Here is a 20,960-nt window from a genome sequence, read left to right on the forward strand (position 1 = left end):
GTTATTGGCCTGGTATTAAAAAATTATTACAAAATTATTACATTATCGGCAAAAAGTTATTACATTATTGACTCAAAAGTTTTATTACATTATTGGCACATTATTACACTATAGGCTTTATTACATTTGAAATGGCCAAAATTATTACATTATTGGCAGTTATTACGTTATTGGCCGTTATTACGTTTTTGGTTGTAACACAGCATCTTTACACATTTGATTGGGATAAAATAACAACTCAAACACTTCCTCACTCAATATCCATAAAGTCAGGACAGTTTTTGAGAAGAAGAAGAAGAAGGGGACCAGAGTGCAAAAATTACTGTGCCAACCATTTTTAAAAGTTTGTCATATGCCTGAAAAATGGGAGTGGATGTATTTAACTAAATAATTTAAATGAGGTCGATCCGTTTCAGTCTGGTTAATTCAATAATTCCCATAATGTTTCAGCTCGTTCTTATTTGATTGCCATCTTCTCAACCACCGTGTGAATTTACCCGTCGGATCCATCAAGGTGCCTTTTTAATCTTCTTCTGAGTGTTAATCTGGGTTTCAGGTTTGTGAATGACAAATCCTTCTCATAAAGCTTCATTTTTAACCTCATTAGCAGGTCCTTGCCTGATGGCACGTCTCCCAAGATGCTACAAGGACCATCCATAAGGTTAATGAGATCATTATTATTATTGATGTTTGCAACTCAGGTCAGCACGGACCTGCAGGAAAGGCCAATAGTGGAGAAACAATAAAAATTGGATGCTTCCCCTTGTGGAAATTAAGTCAAAATTAAGTCTCCCTATTCGAGGGAAATGAACTGTGAGATATGAAGGGTGTGTGTCTGGAATTGCAGTCCATCGGCTGAATTTTATTTTTTATTTTTTTAAATATATGAACAAATAGTTTATTTCGGTTACATTACATTATATGCAACTTAACTTGTGTGCATGTAACTGACAAAACATTATCTTAAATATTTACACTAATCAGTTTCACACAATAAACAATAACACACAAAATGTGTGTAACCGAAAAAGGAGGACGCTGAAATCGAAGCTTATTTTTGACGATCCAGTACCTTCCAAAAGATAACCCAGTTTATCGGTAATACAAAAGAAAAGAAAAGAAAATTTACTATAAATCCCTCTGCATAATTAAATTATATTCAAATCATTTTGCAGTGTAATCCTTAATTATTTTGTCTTTCAATATTTTTTAAAAACTCATCAGAGATCTACATAATTTCAGTTCATCAATAAGTCCTTTCCATAATTTGACTCCCAAAAATGAAACACATCTGTATTTAACATTAGTCCTCACATAACATGTTTTAAAGACCCATAGCCTTCTTAAATTATAATTTTTCTTTTAATCTAAAGAAACTTTGAATACAAGTAGGAAGGCTTTTATTCTCAACTCGAAATAGTATTTCTAATGTTTTTAGATAAACAATATCTATGAATTTTAATGTGCCTGACTCTATAAATAATTTATTAGTAGTATCGCGATAAGAAACCTTATTTATTGTTCTTATAACTCTTTTCTGGAGTTTAACTAAAGGGTCTATATAGGTTCTGTATGTGCTTCCCCAAATCCCCACACAATATGACATGTTTGTCATTATAAAAGAGAAATACAATATGTGCAAACATTTTTTGTCCAACAGATCCCTTGTTTTGTAAATAATACCAATAGATCTTGACAATTTCTCTGTCTCTGTCTAATGTAATCAATATGTGGCTTCCAACATAGTTTATGATCTATAATTACTCCCAGAAATGTAGTTTCATATACTCTTTCAATTCCGACTCCATTTAGTTTCAATTTTATTTCACAATTCGTAACCTTGTGCTTCTGCCGGTGACTTCTGGGACGTTGGGAGGAAGGGAGTGTATCCTACCTTTCCTTAAGAGAGCAAAGAAGCTAAATAGAGCAAATCCAAGCAGGTGCGCCGTACTGCACCGTACTAGCGAACGTGCTGAGAGAAGAAGGGATGGGGAGTGGAGTATTTATAGACTGATAACAGCTCTGCTTAATTAATCACAGAGACTTGTCTCAGATTGGGATCCTGCGTAAACAAAAGCCACGGCTGATGATGAGTCTTCCCGCTGAGGGAGCAACCGTCACACAAGACTTTTGCTCTAATTAGGCACTAAAGATGTGACGAGAGCAGACTGTCTCAAAACGTTGACGCTCCGCGAGACACCTGGAGAAACCACGTGCCGAGGTGCGATGGTGGAATAAAGGAGGATGAAACTGTGGGCCTTCGAAAAGTCATGGGTTTTATTTTCAGAGATAAAGTAATTGACAAATTAATGAAATAAAAATAAGGTAAATTTCATTTCAACAGGGGAAAGCCTTAAAAAAAGTGTATCTTTCAATTTTAAACCAGACAGATAATATAATGTGAATAGTGGGACTCAAGGTTTAAAGCCACTCTATGGAGCAATAGCACTTCATCAGTTCTAATACTTTGCTAATAATGTCTTGTAATACCAATGTTTCCTAGTAGAGGATTAACTTTTTTAATCTAACTTTTTTGTGGTATGCTGTCCCCATGAGTTTAGACCAGTGGGGAACCTTCAGGGCCTTCTACGCCTTCAGAGAAGGCCTAAAAAAAAAGAAAATAAATAATAATACATGTAATAATAATAACGATAATAATAAAGTATTCAATAAAAACAACTTTTTTTTTATTTCTATCTCATTAAATGTTTTACAATATATCTAACAGATTTTCTCTCATCTATGTTCTAAAATTAAGTTTACTGTCAAGTTCATGTCCTGAAAACCTGTTATCCAATCAGAATGGTCTGTCTCTATTAAGGCCCGGTTAGCTGCTCATTCATTGGTCAGGACTTCACGAAACCCGGGGAAGGCCAAGCTTTGTGTTTTGGTGTGGAGAGTGACGGGCAAATCGACCAATAACGGTTTGATTTCAAGTGGATGGGAATAAAACAAAAGATCGTAGGCCTTCATGAAATCCCGACATCAAATCTCTGCAGTGGTGAGAGCGGTTGAGAGACGGAGTTTTTTCCGCGATGATTTCTTTTCTCTGTGATGAGGTGAAGGCCCAGCCGTAGTGCTTACGGTTCGCCACTGGGTTAGACGTAATGCTACATAGGGTGGCTTTAAAGAATTACAAATAAAAACATGCAGAATGCATGCATCCTGCAGAGCTAAATGATAATAAAAAAAACCCACAAACATAAAAAAAACAAACAAACACTTAAATACTTGAATCCAAATTTTTCAGCACAGACACAATAAACAAGCCCTACAACTTGTGATATGCGTGACAAATAAAATGACAGTTTGGCTACTTCTTGATTTACTTGAAACGTAGTTGGCAACTTGTGCAGACAAACGGTGAGGCTCTATGAAACATATCCACTCATCTTTTCTTTTCTTTTTTTTGTAAGATAGCAGATACAACTCTTCTGTACAGAACAACAGATTGCACGTTCAACAAGAATCAACAACGAGGGATCTGTGGACACAGAGCTGAAAGGCTCTTTAACACCAAAAAGAAAAGGTAAATCCCATAAGATTTTGAATTTTAAATAACTCAACTTCCGTTTTATTGACAAAACTGTATTCAGATCTCCAAGCCACAGAACAGCAGTTACAAGTCATGTTGAGCAATAACACCTTAATAATTACGACAATATATATTTAAATATATATATATATATATAGATGTATTTTTCAGTTTTCTTTTCAATACAGTTAAAAAAGAGAAGATGAAATATGATCAGACGGACCGCCTCTGATTAAAACTTCCCTCTTTGGATCCTGTCTCAGAATTCTTGTGTCAACTGAAAAAAAACTCTTAAAACTATTTTGTAATGCGATGTTTTGTCACGGCTCCCCACCCCCTTTTTTTTTATTCCCCATATTTCTAACTGTAAAACATGCACCACAGATTCAAATGTAAGGTTTCTCAGGTTGCGGCGTGAGCTTAAATAGCAGAGCATGAGTTACGATGCTGAAACCTGCAGTACCGCTCCGACTGGGCCCCCGCTGGGCCCCTGCCATCCCACCCATTCGTAGTGTTGGTACCAGAGATGAATAGGGAATGTAACATCGGGAGGGGCATCTGTTTTATAAACAAATGTCAAATCATCGTATGGAACGCAGTGATTCGCTATGGCGGAAACCGCGGACAGAAAAGACAAAGAGATGCATGTGTGTATGTGATGTCATTTGGTCAGCTGCTCTAATGGCACTTTTACACTAGTACCTACTCAGCCTGACTCGACTCGCCCTGTCCTCGTTTCTTTTCAATACCCAGATCAGAAGTAGGAGGTTGGAGCGAAGCTGCTGTGACATATTTGATTGTGTGATCTAAACGGAGAAGACAACAACACTAAAGATGTAGAACCTGGAGGAGATGATATATGTGCTGCTGGGTCTGTGGCTTGTGTTCGATATCAAGTTAAAAAATGAGGGTGAGAGAAGCTTCAAGCGGTGATGCTTTTTAATTTTTGTTTGTTTGTCTCGGTGCTGCTGAAAAGTCCGTTGGTAGCCGCGAGCAGCTATGAAGAGACAGAGCTCCTGGTAGATCTGGTTGTTCCTTATCGCTCGTCTAGATCCCTTTTTAATTCTCTCCTCAGCACCAGGTTTATGAACATCTGCACCTCAGAGTTGGATCATGAAACAGACTTCTGTGCTGCCATTGCCTGTTGAATAAAATGAACAAGAAGCACAAGTCGCTCTTTCACTGATTTCCTCCTCCTGATTCAGACGTCTGACTCCAACCCCCCGACCAATCGGTGGCCTGTAGTGTGATGATGTCAGATGCAGCCGACTCAGCCGCTTAGAACCTCGGCAGAGTAGTTGCAGAAAAAGTATCTACTCGGCGCGTTAGACCCCTAGTGGAGAAGCGCAAAACCGAGGCGACTCGAGTCGGGCTGAGTAGGTACTAGTGGAAAAGCGCCATTAGAGCTTCAGAAACGTTCAGATCACTAAGGCGATAGATGGACAGTTGGATCTGGTCACAAATACACCGAGAAGCTGCTGATTCTGCGCTGCAGAGGTGCCCTCATGCCTCACACGCTGTTTCCTTTAAATGCTGCATTCAGGAGCTGAGTCGCTCTGCAATCTGACACGCAGACTATTTCTGCAAAACGTCTGGATGAACTGATGGATACATGATATCTTTGCTTGTTTACACTTATGCTTGTACAGTAATCCCTGGCTTTTCCTGGGGGTTTACGTTCCAAAAAGAACCTGTGATATGTGAATTCCGTGAAGTAGTAACCTTTATTTTTTTTACAATTATTATACAAGGCTTCAAATTACAGAGTAATTGTATCTGAACGGGAGAATTGGTGATGAATGTTTTGTCGACGTTATGGGTTTTGGAGAATATTTGCAAACTTAAATTTGGTAAGCTGTTTTACGTACATGTACATGTACCCATTAAACCGTAACGTTATTGACACACAGGAAGTGAAGAAGTGTGGAGACCGTTTAGCCAATCAGAATGCAGAACACAATGCAAATCCGTGAAGCAGCGAGACGTGAAAGGTGAACCGCGTTATAGCGAGGGATTACTGTAGTCTTATTAGTCTTATTTAACATTCTCAAGATTCTTTATTTGTCATTTGGAAGTTTCAGAAAAGACAGAGCCTCTTTAATGCATTTGAAATGAGCGACCTGATCTCTAAAGAAGGCTACAATGTTGGTCTGCAATGAGAAGACGTTTCATGATGAAGGCTGAAAACTTTTACGATGACATTTTCCAGATTCATTTCCAGTGTCTCTGAAAACGGAGAAGCAGTAACATGTGTGTGACTATGTGCTTATTTCCCTTTATCGACTCAGACGGGCGATGGGGATGTTGTCAGACGCCTGCGTCCCACGGCAGGTACCACAGGATCAACAGGGTGAGACGAACTCCTGGATCCCGACAGGTGGGAACCAACTGTGGTTGAGGTTCTTTTTCCTACACCGGGCCGATTCCTCGAGGCCTAAACAGTTCAACCACAGCCTCCATCGGTTCAAATTAGGTCGATATTGGAGTCCGAGTCCACTTGTGGCATTTCATTTTGAAAAATTGAGACAGATTTGTTTTGGTGGAGAACCAAAAATAGACTCAGAGACTATATTCAGTATAACCGGGTGGCGGGACGCTTGTAAACCACGCTGCAGTGGCTTGGGTGGGCTGCTCCCAGCAACCAGACGGACCGTGGTTCGCAGCGGCTGGTGGGACCCGGGACTTCTTACGTAGGTTGACCCTCCTACCTCTCCTGGAAACTGTGACTTCGTCTCGTCATGTAGCAAACCCATTTGGATTTTGTGCTTGTTGTTTTGTTTTGTGAGTTAAGCAAATGTGAAATGTGTCTCGGAGAGTCGCAGAGTAATCAATCACTGTGCAATAATAATAATTATATTATTAATAATAATAAACACAATCATATGCTGTAATAATACACCTTTCAATAACCATGACTACCTCATACTGCTGCACCTTTCACTTTTTTTCTTAAATTGTATATATGTTAATAAGAGCTGTCATTTGCCTATTTACTGTATAGTGAGCGAAATAACCGAGTCAAATTCCCGGTCTTGTTTGACCTGACTTGGCCAAATAAACATGATTCTGAAAGGTTTTTATTTATTGGAAAGTTAAAATGTTCCTTTCAAAATAAAATTCACTATAAGACGTAATCGCTTTCTCCGAAATGGGCACAAATGTACGCACAAAAGCAGATGAAATTACATTTTCTCAAAGCAACCCAAATCATGAAATGTATGTCAAATGCATATAAATTGGACATTTGCTTCACCCGTAAAACAAAACAGCAAGCACAAAAACCAAATGGGTTTACTACACGTCACATGACTGATCCCATCTAAAAGTGGAATATTTAGGAAATCAGGTATAATCAAACCTACATGGAAACAGATTTATCCAAGTCTACTACTGATAACACGTATCTGAAGGTCAATTTAGTCCCCAGATGGTGCAACTTGCTCACCGACTCTGATCGACTTTCCACCAACCTGATTTTTGAAAATTATATATATATATATATATATATATATATATATATATATATATATATATATATATATATATATATATATACATTATTTTTTTAACATTATGTCACAGATGAATTTTAGCTGTATTTTTACCCAATTTCTCCGTATGTTCAGGACGGGAGTCTCCCGACCGACTCAGCATAACATTTTCAATGATCCTCTCATTTCCTGGCTTCGCTCTCACTGACAAAAGGATGGAGTTACAAATACACGGTTGGGACTGAGAATTAATGCCCCCGGTTCAGAAGGTATAAAATTAATGGGTCGACAAATTTACATGATTACAAGTCTTAATATTAATGGACCTCAAAGTACCATAATCTCGCTACTACATCGGTATCTCACAGTTTCTCCAAGACGTCTTCGTTTGGACTCGTTACAACCTTTTCTTACTGGAATAAAAACTGTTGAAGGAAAAACTTTTAGTAGTTTCAAACCTGAGTCCAGATGATGTCGTAACGGGAGAGATTTAAAGGGGACCTATTATGGCATCTAATACCTATTTTAAATAGATTTTTTTTGCTAAATAAATTAGAAATTCAGCCTCTGAGCCATGTCTTTAACTTCCCATTCTCTAACCTCATTATCTATGTGGGATTCTGAGTGGGCGGGGCTATGATAATGAGGCACTGTGCTGATTGGCTGCCTGAATGACGCGATACACCGCTACGAAAAAATGGCGGAAGCTCCGGCCGGCGGAGTTAGTTGTGGCCGTGGTTTCATGCATCGGAGGCCAACCTATGTAAATCGCATTTTCGTTACGTAACGACGGGAGCAGAATCTGAACGGCTCGTAGCCACATCACACTGGACAGCTCATCTGGGCGGCTGTACAGACACTGCAGAATTTGGTTGCTTTCCTCCTTCTCTGAGTTGGTAGGCTGAGGGGAGACCACTTTATACATGTTAAAGCAAGAGAAAACGTGTTTTTCATAATAGGTCCCCTTTAAAGATCCAATCTGGACCTGCATTTGTCAGGACTGCCCTGATCAAACCAAACGGTGAGCTGATGCCTGGATTCGTGCGTCCTGCTGCAGCTGTGGAGAGCAACTGCAAAGCAGAGCAATTAACTTTTAGCTATCTTATCGACATGAAACCAACCGTCCAAATCTCTCCTCAGTGCTGATCACATCTTCCCCACCGTTTTCTCAGTCTGAGCCGTTTGAAACTTCTGCTTTTGTTTTTCCTCGTACAGCATCAGCAGCTTCGTAGCTCATCGCTCTGGAACGTCCCCATGAGATCACATGTTGTTGGTGCCTTTACTCCTCAATTACTGCAACTTGCTTAATAATTGAAGAATATACACTAGCGAGTGATGGGCCAATTTTTTTAGAATCGTGTTTTTATTGTGAAAGCGAGTCACATCATTTGATCTCGTGGACTCTTTGCTGAGTTTTGAGCATTTTATGTTTCATCTTGATGATTTTCACTTCTTGTAATTGTGGATTGTGTTTTTCCGTGCAAAGCTTGAAAAACATCCTGCACGATGTAGAAATGAATACATTAAATACTGCGAGTATTCTTCCCCATTGAGCGCGACCCAGATAGGAGCACAGACAGAAGTTGTCCCCTTCTCTGCGCACAGTCGTCTAAGCTGCCCAGAATGCAAATAACAAAAGTGGAAACTGAGGAAGGGATGTAATTAATCTATGCTTAGGAGAAGTTCAGAAGGAGCATGGAGGCAGAGCTGGAGAGAGAACAGAAAAAGCTGGCATGGAGGAAATGCAAAGAACTTAAAAGCAAAGAGAAGAAGTAGATTTGAAAACAAAGAAATGCACTTTTTTGTGTGTGTACTCATTAAATGAGTCATTAATGACCCAATGTGGGACTATGTGAAACCCCCAAGGCTCCCGGTGCATCTCTTCCTTTGCAAGATCAACACCATTACACAAGAGTAACAACAACAACAATAACACATGTACGACAACAACTACATCTGTGCTATAGTGCAACGGCGCCCCGTATGCAGATGACGCACGTCATTACCAGCACAGCCTGCCACACATTAGCACACGCTGTCAGGTCTGTTCTGGTGCTGGTGGCCCCTCGCTTCACCCAGGCGGTGTCGGAGGGTGCAGCGGGAGTCAAACCCACACACAGTCATCGCTGGGATGAGCAGGGACCCCCCCCCCACCGTCCGACGGCGGCGGTCGCCCGGCAGATGGCCTCGCAACGACTCGTCCTCTCTGTGGTCTCCGAGCGGCACCTTTCCAACAGTGTGGTTTGAGAAGAGCGGTAATGGTGCTTTGAGTATTTGAAACGGCTTTTTCCATCAAGCGTAAACACTTCAGTCACTCAGCGGATAATCACAAAGCAAAGCTGAAGAAACAAGGACGTAGCAACAAGCAGGAGCTGCAGTGGTTTCGCTTGGCTTTTGGCAGCATGTGTTCAGCTTGATGCTACGTTTCACTGACACCGACTCCAACGTCTCCCCTCAGGACAAACACGAGCATACATTAAGCCACAGTGCACGATTGCCACCATTAGCATCACGACTACTTCTCTCTAACTTTGTTTTTATTATTCTATCAGTCCTCTTCATAGAAAACGATACAGTGCGTGATGAAACACAGAGGAAATAATCGATGGCCACTCCTGGATCAAGCTGAATGTTAAGCAGGTATGTGTCGAGCTAATGGAGGTGATTTTGATTCATTCAGTGTCGAGCTCCTCACTTCCTCCTCTATCTCCTCTTTCCATTTTTTTTAGCCCCCTTCCTTTCCTTTCTTCTCCTTCATTGATCCTCAGACGTAAATGGCAGTCCTGGAAATGACAGAGCCATCTCTCTGAGACTCCATGTCATCATCGAGGTACACATCCATTTCCTCTTCACTGACACGGACCCCTTGGGCATGGTAGGATGGTTGTAGCATGTTCCCGCCTCCCCCGACAACTCCAAACCGATCATATGCCTCCTCTTCCTCCTCCATGCTGTCGTCCAGCTCAAATTTCCTTCTCTCCGCTTCGTCCAACTCAGCGCAGAGGAGGATGTCGTGGGGGGTCGGGAGGTTGCCGGTTGAGTCACGGTGGAGGTGATGGTGGTGGTAGCTGTTGGCCTTCTCCGTCAGCGTCCCCGTGGCGTCGCAGCCCTCCCGGTACGTGTACATGGGCCCCGTGTTGTTGGCGCCGGCTCCGTTCTTGCTCTCGATTCCGGAGCTGATGAAGAGCAGACGGGCCTTGTTCCCGACATCCCCACTGTTGCTGCCGCTGCTCCCCGTTGCCATGGAGTCCGCGCTGCTGGGGTAGCCGCGCCTCTGTTGGCGGCGGCTGCGGGTCAGGAGGACGGCAATGAGGGCCACGACCAATACCAGGGCCAGCAGGGAGCCGATCACTGCCCCGGCCACGGCGCCGGTACTGGACGGATCTTCCAGGGCTTCTGCAGAGGGGATGGAGGGGTTGGAAGGAAGGGTGGAAAAGTGAGTGGAGGGAAAGAAAAAGGAAGGAGTTGATGGCTGTTTTGGAGGAGGCATTCACAGTGCTTCTCGTATTGTAAGTGTGCACATGTGTTACAATCCTCTTACAAGTGTGTAGTAGTGTTCTCCTCAGTGTAATCCCCTGGTAAGGGTGCAGTCAGTCATTGCTGGGATCAGGCTGAATGGGACTGATTCACTCTCTCGCAGCGGCTCGCTCTGCCGGGAGTTTGCTCCGGTTTCTGTTGCCCCTCCCTCTTTTGCCAGCTGGGGTAAAGCCTTTCAAAAACGTAAACAGTCCGCTGTTTTTTACACTTCCCGTTGGTGTGAGCCACGTTTGCCTCTCCACTCTCGCTTCAGTCGGGGACTGAAACAACAGTGAAGATGACCAGCAACCTAGGGTTCGCTTTTCGACCCGGTTCTGTTCTTGTCATTGGTTAAAGCCACACAGACACAGAAGCAGAGAGGAGGGGAGTTAATTGAAGAGGGTGAAATGAACACAATGCATTTTTACCCTACCCCCCCCCAACAAATAGGACCCAACTCAAACGTTTCCTCTCATCCTGGCTTCACCACATGTCTCCCGAGCCAAACAATGGGGCAGAATAATTACTTGCTGTTACCCGGAACCAAGTCCAGGTCTCACTGACCAACAGTACACAGAGGTAGAGGGTTGCACCTGCTGAGGAAGACCCATGCCAGGACACTTCAAACAGGAATAACACTTCCTCTGCAGGAATATAAGTGCGAATGAGGGTCTTGCACTGACAGCTAAGGATTTGTGCAAGAAGATTCATGCTGGCCCATAATAAAGAGGAAACAAAATCTCTAACAAAGCAAGAAGTAGTATCGAGCCAAAGCCAGTTAATGTGTGTATGTGTGTTTTTCTTTAATACATCTGTGAGTCACATGCAGATTTTTCTTTGTGGTGCGGTTAGACCACTGTGCAGAATGGCAGAAAGTCTGAGCCCCTTTCTGTTTCATGCAAATAACAGCATGGCCCTGCCAGCTCTCCTGGCAGACGTGTCGGCGGCAGCCAATCAAACCACCTAAGGTTGACTGAAATGAGAATAGAGTAGGTTCACATGGCGGGGCATCACTCTGGGAATGACCCCGTCTTCTGTCAACGGCAGCACCCTGGATACCGGGTGTATCTGTACCGGGGTGGCACAAATGAGTTGGGGGTCCAGACTTGTACTGTACGAGTCTGGACTGAATGAAAAAAAGGACATGAAAGAAGAGAGGGATTGAGCAAGAAGAGCGTTTTTGGTGGCGGGAAGGAAGATGAGGGAGACTTAAAAAGAGAGTCCTCGGTTTGATTTCAGGGGCTCTTGCTCTGGCGTCACTTAGGGAGGCAGGAGGGTTATGCCAGAGTGACACAGATGGGTTGCACGGATGAGGCGGGGCTCTTGGGAAAGGATGTGATGTCTAAATTAGGGGACAGTGTCGGGGTAATATCCAATTGAAGTGACAGAAGGCATTAAGGATGATGAATCCAACTTTCCCTGTCCTAGTTTCTCTCTCTTTTCAAACTTAACCATTGGCAAGGAAACACAACATGTGGGCCAAAGTGTTATTTATATTTATTGCACCATTTATATTTTAGGCATTAGTGGCATTTATCAAGAGTCTGAGTGAGAGACAACTGAATAATGGGGTTTTGTCCAAGGTCTACAGCGGCTGTCGGCCGTCTGTTAATCAAGTGCTTAAAAGTCTATTAAACTGTAAAGGCTATAAAGAACAATGAGTCTCCAAAAGTCCATTAGAGCTGGCATGTTCATTTTTCAATATAATCAGGTCAAACACAATGGAAGCATGATTTTCTGTAAAAAGAAGCGCTCTCTCAAAGTCCCTAGCGAGGGGATAATGGCGGATATTTGCACAGAAAAGGTCTTATTTAAAGAACGCTGTTGGAAGGGAGCCGTCATCTCCTCTCTGTTAGTGATTGGGTTCAAGATGGTCACTGCGCGCCTGGGGAACAATTGAAAGTGTTTTTATCACTTCAACATTCATCCCTTCACCATTCCATCAACTCAAATTCTCTGCATTTATCGCCAACTTTATGGACCAAAAACTGTAGCTGCTGGTGACTGGTTACCGACGTATGACTGACCGCCACACAACGGACTCAGAAGAGGAAACACAAACAAATGCACTTTTTTTGGGACATATGATCGGTTCATGCGGTGATAGATTGGCTTTTTGGCAAAAACAATGCAATCAAAGGCAGCACAGTAGATGCAAAGAGTTACAGCACATACTTGATGCCCCTGATGTTTGGCCACTGGTCCCTATGATGAAAATACTACATACAACTCCTTTTAAAACCGCAACTAACCACAAATACCACTACTAGACATCTATCAATGATAATGTTGCACTTCTCGTGTGCCGTTTCCAGTTAAATCTGACCTGCAAGAGCATTCTGAGCTAAAGATCTGAGCTGAAACGCTTGTGGCCAGGGGCAGACTGGTAATCTGTGCATTCTGGAAAAGTCCAGAATGGTTCAATAACCAACATTTTCAGTCTATCAACTAACAACAGGTGGCGCTAAGACGATCATTTATCGGATATAGGCCTAAAAACCAACAAAGAAGACTAACGTTAGTGTCTGCCAACAGAAAGAAGGCAAGCAGAAAACATAAGGAGAAAGGTGGATGGGAAAAGTAAAGACAAAAGAAAGCCAAGTCACTTGAAGAAGATGCTTCAAAATGTAGAAAGAAACAGCTTTCTGGCAGCAGTGCAGATGCTAGCAGCAGCAGCAGTAACGTTGATGTCGACTTAAACGGCGATTTTGGTCAAAGCACTATGATGTGATCACCGAGCGAGACTGAGAACAAGGTGGAAACTTGACCAACCACATGCTGACGAGGGGCAGGCAGCGGAGCAGTGTAAATATGGTTGGAAAAGTCAGTTACAAATATCAGTGATATAGATTTTTTTGGTCTTTTAAAATGCAAGCATATAAGTGACTGTAAAATAGCAGTATAATCGACAATGTCTATGTTCATTTTTGTTTAGGAGATGCAAGCGATGTTTAGTCGTTTAGTGTTTAATATTAGTGTTCTTGAGTTCTTGAATAAACAATAATAAATAACTAATATGTGTGGGTGTTATGACAATATACCACTACAGAACCCCCCCCCGCGAAGAAAAGAAAATGTCTACCTGCATTTTCCATGGATAACAAATCAAAATGAAGAAGAAATTAGTTGTGGACAAACCAAAATTTAGTTTCCACGTGTTGATTGTAGGCATTTTCCAAATCTGGGAATGTGGCGATAGATATTTCAAGAACACAAAGTTACAGCAACATAATTATGGATTTATATGATACTGTGCAGTATCATGTGTGTCTTGAGCAGCCACAGTTTTGTTACGTTATCAAAGTTTAAATGAGCATTCAAATTTGTCTTAATTAATGGAATCTTCCAACATTTCGGGAATCACTTTTTTTGACGTCAAATACAGAGTTTGATAGGGGGCAATATATGGCTCTGTACTCTGTGGATCCAAAAAACAGTACAACAAATACCACACTCAACCAATCAATTAAGCCCATTCCCCAAAAATGTTGGTGCAGCCCGCTAAAATACAACCAGAAACGGCGATGATTTAGCTTTAAGAGAACCAGGTTCTTCTATTTTTTTGTTTGCATATGAATGAAACTTAAAAATAAATAAGCTTGTCATGAAAACTTGACTTTTACACTTACAGCCAAGGCGGGACGAGACTGCAGACAGAGCAGTAAGACGGGCGAGGAGGGACTGCAGTGTTCCAAAACAACACATGATGCAATGCAGGGCATGCTAATTTGAGAGCGCTCACCCGTCGCCTGCAAAGATGCACGTCACGTCGTCGGTTTTAGCTGCTTTCAACATACAAACACGCCGATGCATTCATGCAAACCTCTGGAGACTTAAACTGGTTCATTTATTGAGCCAGTTATAGTGCAACACAAGTTCTTTTCAGGGATTATAAAACCGTAACTCTGGTCTGTCCAAATCAGAGAAATAACCATTCCTTCACTTAACAACAGATTCTCATCTGTTTCAGCAAATAAGTGCTTCATTTATGCTTTTCATTGTCCATCAGATGCACACTGGATAGAGCGCAGTAAACGCTTTACAAGATTACTGAAAGCGCATTTATGTTCGCTGCTCTTTGAACCGACTCAGGTTGTTTTTAGAATCTGCAGCACGAATGGATCTCAGATCCGAGCCGGGTTTATGATCAATGTTGGCGTCAGACTCTTGTCAACCGCCTCGCTAGACGCTCGAGTAAACACAGTTCTGTGTGAATATTTTCCCTTCAAAAAGGTGGAAAAAAAAAAAAAGGAAAAGGAAGAAAGTGGAGACTATCGTTAGCGAGAAAATAGGCCATGCTTGTCGTTCTTATTTCCCGTCAACAGAGGCAGCCTGCCTGGATTAAGAAGCGCGGTGATGAATGTCAGAGGGAGAGGCAGGAGGGCTCAGATCAGACTCTGTATTAGTGTCAGGAACACGGAGGAGATTAAGGCAGGGGGGAAAGACCCATGAAAACTATCCATTTCTGCTCAGCTGCAGTCGCTGCAGTAGGGATAATCTAAATTAGATGATTTGGGATGTGGGGAGGCAAGGTGGAGAGACGTGGAGGGACTGGCAGAGAGGGGTTCAAAAAGACCTTCTTCTTTTCCTCTTGTTTCCATTATTAGAACTGAAATGTGACCTGGAAAAATAAAAATACCAGAAGATGTCCACAGAGGGGATCGATACTTATTCAATTCAGCTTTTGGTCACGAACGTCTAAGATATTGCTCTTCGACCCATTTCCACTGGAGTCACGACCGTGTGTGGTTTAGATGTTTCTGATGTCTCAACGGGTCACTGGCAGACTCCTGCTGACCTTCAGGGTGATCTGCTCATTTAAGACACGCAGGGAAGCCGGTCCTGAAGACCAAGAAGTCACGTCGGTCAAAAGATGAACAATTTCAGACCAAAGATCTGCCTCTAGAGTGGTAGTGATGACATCAGTCTGGTATTATGATGCTGGAGCAGTAAGGATGTCCCCTAACTTTATTAACGTTATAGTCTGGATTTCCCCTAATTGAAATGTTTTACACATCAGAACAAAGTAAGAAATTAGCTGACCCTCCCCAAGTCTCAATCCTGACATGAATAAAATAAAATTATTACAGCAAACTAGAGTCTATATAAAAAGACGGTTTTATTTAAAGGAGCCGTCTGTAAGAAATGTCCAAAACTGGTACTGCAGTCACTTTCAAAATATTGTTGAGCGGCGTGTACCCTCCCCCTCCTCCCCCCGACCAGAGGTTGCCAGGTAGGCTGCAGAATGCAGCAGGAACGTAGGCTGCCATGGCTGCGATAATTAGAGCCGAGCTGGCAACCCGGATGCCGAAACAATACTGACTTGGTGATTGGGAGATAGGTGGAGGGTGGAGCTTCAGAAACAATACTGACTTGGTGATTGGGAGATAGGTGGAGGGTGGAGCTTCAGAAACAATACTGACTTGGTGATTGGGAGATAGGTGGAGGGTGGAGCTTCAGAAACAATACTGACTTGGTGATTGGGAGATAGGTGGAGGGTGGAGCTTCAGAAACAATACTGACTTGGTGATTGGGAGATAGGTGGAGGGTGGAGCTTCAGAAACAATACTGACTTGGTGATTGGGAGATAGGTGGAGGGTGGAGCTTCAGACACAATACTGACTTGGTGATTGGGAGATAGGTGGAGGGTGGAGCTTCAGAAACAATACTGACTTGGTGATTGGGAGATAGGTGGAGGGTGGAGCTTCAGGCCAAAACAAAAAATGACAACATAAACATCAGTTGAGGGCTGCAACTCCTCTTTTTAAACTGGAATATCCTGGCTTGAGGGCTGTTGTCAGTGACATAAGTATTTGAAATGAACATGATTTTTAAATGTCTGTTGACATATCGGGGTCATTTTATGATTTGTTTTATTATTGCTCTTACATACAGCTCCTTTAAGATATGTCAGCTTTTTCTTGTTTTAAATTCAATCCAGTATCGCCTACTTTGATTTCAGGTTATATATATTATATCTTTTGTGGCTTTACTGGCTTTTTCTTATTGGAAAAGTGTCTGGGCAGGAAACGGGCAGAGAGAGGGCAGAAAACATGGCGTGAAAGGCGGCAGGTCACGCTCCAAACCTGCACAATCCACTGAGCTACCTGCAGCCCCGACTTGGTGTATCTTCAAGACTTTGAATTGAAACTGCGCTGTTCTCAGCAGGAGGTTAAGAAAAGAAGAAAAATGGAAATGAAGGCCTTTCATATTTGAGAATGATGGTCAAGCAGCGCGTGTCTGCATCGGATCGGCTTTTGTTCATGGATGAAAAAGCAGAGAAAGACGGGTCATTCTGCAGCAACATGCCGTCTCCCTATAAATGGACCATAAAATCTACATGTCGTCCATTAAAGGTATTCATTCGCCTTAAATGCTGAACTGACTCAGTGGGGACACTTGACACGAGTACAATCCAACCAGAAAGTGTTCTCAGGTAACATGCTGCTTCTGTGCAAGTTTCACACCATTAAGAGGGACACTTAGGTTCAATTAGTGTATGCAGGAGGTGAAACATTAACATTTAGAACAGCTTTTATTCTGTTTTATGCTGTTTTTCACGACGGAAAGCTCAAAACGACACTTGATGTTGTTGTTTAAAGTTGGAGACGGTCAACTCTTCAAGCCTTAATGTTATTCATAAAATGTACATTTTGAACTGGTCATTTAAATTTCATCTTAAAAAAAAATCTGCAGCGGCATCTTTCTTGTTACAAATATTCATTTTAAGTCACTTTAAAGACAACATACATCAACAACAGTAAGTCATGTTTTTTTTTTAACTAAAGTGTAGAACTCTTATTATTTACAATATTAATTGCAAACTAGACTGACCACTTATGATTACTCTTTTTTCTTGTTTTTTATGCCTGCAATGTCTCAGTCTGGTTGCAGACCGGCGTGATCCTGCAGATTTCTCATCATTTGAGTTTAAAATTGACAGAGAGCCCTTATTTTCTCGTGCATTCACTGCAGCAGTTAGCAGCTCTTTGACAAGTCCATTAGCTGTACATTATATCAAGCTTACAAATACTTTTTAGAGAGCAATCTGATGGTTCACTAACCGAGTTAATTGCACATAAAGATTCTTTACTCTCAAGAAGAGAAAATAACTCATTTAAAACAACAAAGCAAACATTCCTCCTTTAATTAATAGGATGACAGCTGCATAACACCCTCAGACACACCGATGGCAGCTATCAGTTACCCTCACGCCACACAGTCAGTGTTACACATGCACTTGCATGAGCACGTGGAGATTAAAAGCACCTTTTAGCCCAAAGACAGCGGAAACATGAGTGTTCATCCGTGTCTCACCTCTGACCGAGCCACAGTAAGTCTGCACTAAACCCTGCGCTTGATTACCCTCGATGACACAGATCAACACACACATGAACACACGCACACGCCATCAAATTAGCCCTGATTACCCTCCATATCCACACACTCTTCACTTGACTCACAACTAACATCTAACATAGCTACTCCACCGCACCCGCACCCCCCCCCCCCCCCCATCCCCTCCCTCCGGTGTTTCCATGACAATCCCAATCATTTCCTCATGCAGCCCCTGGACGCTGCAGTGAGGGAGGAAATTTCCTGCCTAAAATGTCTGTAGCTCAGTCTCCTCATCAAGGACCGGAGTGAGAGCCTTTAATCTCGTCTCCCCCCCACCCCCAAACCTCTCAAACTCAACGTCATCAGCGAAGAAATTATCAAAAAGAGGAGACCTGATCAAGCTGGCGTAAACCGCGCAGAAACAGACCATCATAGGGAGGAAGAGTAAAAGTAAAAGATGACTTTTGAAACGTCTTGGAACTCGGTGCTCCGTCCTCGGAGACGGGATCTTAAACGGATACTCTGTGACAGTGACTATGCTTGCATAGAGTCAAAATTGGGGTTAAGGTCAATAATCCGGTTACTGAAACATTCGGAAATAATCTGTTTCCATGCGTGAGCAAACAGGGTTATCCCTGCATACATGGTAATCGTTATCATTTGGGATATCTGGATCAAACCAGCGACGCACGGAGAACGTCATGACGCAATTCCCGTTCGTACAAATGCTGCTTCGCGCAACTTTTCGCTCACCTTTTTGTAAATCTGGCTATCCCCGTACTTTCTACCGTCTACAAATGCCAACATGTTCATATCTTTCATTACATTTATGAAGCGATTAGTCTCCTCCTGGTCTTGCGTTTCTCCATGTTTATAAGAACTTCCTTGACTCAAAAGACCAAGATTTCTTGCTAAAAGAGCATGCGCAGAAAACAAATTCCTGTTCCGTTTGATGGGGATATCCCGTTAGGCGTTTACATGACTGAATATTCGGGTTAGAAAAGGAGTAACCCAGGGGTCATATTCAGGTTTTTAAAAACAGAAATATGAGCAAATTCCGGTTATTCAAAGGGGTTATTGGTAGTGATGCACCGATTGTTCGGTAACCAAAATTGTTCGGCCGAAAATGGCAAAAAAAACACTTTCGGTGTTCGGTGGAATAAGTGGGGAAAAAAAACAAACAATTAATAACGGCGTTGTAAAATAAGGAAATAGACTGGCCGCTCCGTCCCGTAACGTTGCGCACTACATAAATCGTTGGCCAACCAAAAACTAACCCCATAAGAATTTTACCCAACATTCACCAGGAGGTGGAACCAAAACAACATACTGCTGGGAAATAAAAAAAAAACAACATTTTTTTATGTTCAATAAATATTTTCTACCTTGTAATTTTGTAAAAGATTTTCTTCTTTGAAAAGCTTGCCTAAATCAAATGAATTTGATTTATGCAATGGTGAAAAAATTGGCAAAATAAATGAAAAACTGCTGAAGAACCATGTTCGGTATTGTTCGGTATTCGGCCAAGTGTTTATTATTATTTTCGGTTTCGGTTTCGGCCACAAATTTTCATTTCGGTGCATCACTAGTTATTGGTGTTTACATGGCCGTGCAAAACCTGGTTATTGCTAATATTCCGGTTAGAAAAGGGTTATTGCATGTAAACGTAGTCACTGACAGAGCTCATGGGATGGGAAGTCAAAGGTACAAAGAGACGGGAAGTCGAGATGGAGAAGAAGGGAGTGGATGATTAAGGAATTATGCTGGTTTGGAAAAAAAAAAAGTATTCTGACTGAGAAAAACAACTCATGTAAAGGTTAAAACAAATCCCCGGGCTTAGGGACATAATGAAATCACAAAAGTATTCAGTCTAATTAGGTTTAGCCGTTTCGCAGCCCCCTCCCTGCAGGGGTTGTGAATTTCTGGAGTTTCCTCCAGCACTTCTCCACTTTCGTGTCAGATTCAGCCACTGCTCTCACCGGCTCTCGTGCACATTCAACCGCCTCCCGGCTCCATTCACCTTAACAACCCCCGCAGCCCGGAGTGTAACTGCACGACAACTACAACCCCCACATGCACTTTCAGCGCTCGCACACACAAAGTAGCCAAGAGCCCCCGGAATGACTTGTGACGACTTTTTGGCAGTAATTAAGTGCATCCACACACAGATTTGTGGCGTTCACATAAACTCACATTACAGGAACATCCTGCTCTGACACCAACCCACAAAAATGTGAGGTTTTAATGAGCCCAGATTAACTGTACGGTTGTAAAAGGTGCTCGTAAAAACAGAGCGAGGCAACAAAGTGAGGGACTGCATATTGATTCTGAGCACATGTACATGCACGAGCACCAGACGGGTCATTTGAATACATAATGTGAGTATAATTTACTTCAGGTAGCAGAAACCGCCACCAGACAGATTCTAACTTGTTATTTTGAGACTTTAAGAGACCTTAAGAGCAGAAACACAGGAGGGATGTGAACGCTGGGCTGGTGGTTAAAGCCTGTGGCTGAACATCAGTTAGGTGTCGCCTTTACCTCCACATTTCACCGTAAAACCTGCTCACGCTGCCGTGTTTGGTGTCATTTTGTTAATTCTTTTGTCTTTTTGACCAGCTTTATTAACACATTGGAACATATATATTTATTTTCTTAATTGTGAAAACAAAAACATTTTTACAGTTTAGAATGCATACATAATTGTACATTTCAAAAACATATGTAGAGATTTAGCAAACACTGAAATTATGTACTTTTTACCTCAACATGCAGGTGATGCCTCAAATGGTTTTTAGTGTTAAAAAAGAAGCGAAAACCAAAAGAATCAGGAGTCAAACTAAGATGCCACACGAGTTACTCGTAGAAACAACTCCTGTCCTCCAGGACACAGACGATCAGTCCTGACGCCTCCAGGTGTGTCGCTCCTGCTGTTTCCCACCTGGAGGCGGCGTCTCTAAACACACCATCACCGTTTCACTCCCACAACTCTCCTCCTTGCGGTGCATCAAGGGCAATTTTTTTTATTATTATTAGTCTGAATCACACGAGCATTACAGCAGTATAACATAAGTATACCC

At 42.3% G+C, this 20,960-nt stretch overlaps 1 protein-coding gene across 3 annotated transcripts in view; it reads right to left on the minus strand.

Annotated features, from left to right (window-relative positions):
* pvrl2l (PVR cell adhesion molecule related 2 like) overlaps nt 1–20,960 on the minus strand; it is a 480,113-nt gene that overhangs the window by 200,757 nt on the left and 258,396 nt on the right. The window contains exon 7 of one of the 3 annotated variants that reach the window (XM_061741372.1): nt 7,920–10,422. The exons of the other annotated variants lie outside the window; for them this stretch is intronic. Within the exon in view, the coding sequence (XP_061597356.1) occupies nt 9,791–10,422 (632 nt within the window). The 3' untranslated portion in view covers nt 7,920–9,790. Of the gene's footprint in view, nt 1–7,919; nt 10,423–20,960 lie in introns of those variants that run through there. 3 annotated transcript variants of the gene reach the window in all.

The sequence above is a fragment of the Cololabis saira genome, chromosome 15 (genome assembly GCF_033807715.1).
Source record: "Cololabis saira isolate AMF1-May2022 chromosome 15, fColSai1.1, whole genome shotgun sequence".
NCBI lineage: Eukaryota > Metazoa > Chordata > Actinopteri > Beloniformes > Belonidae > Cololabis > Cololabis saira.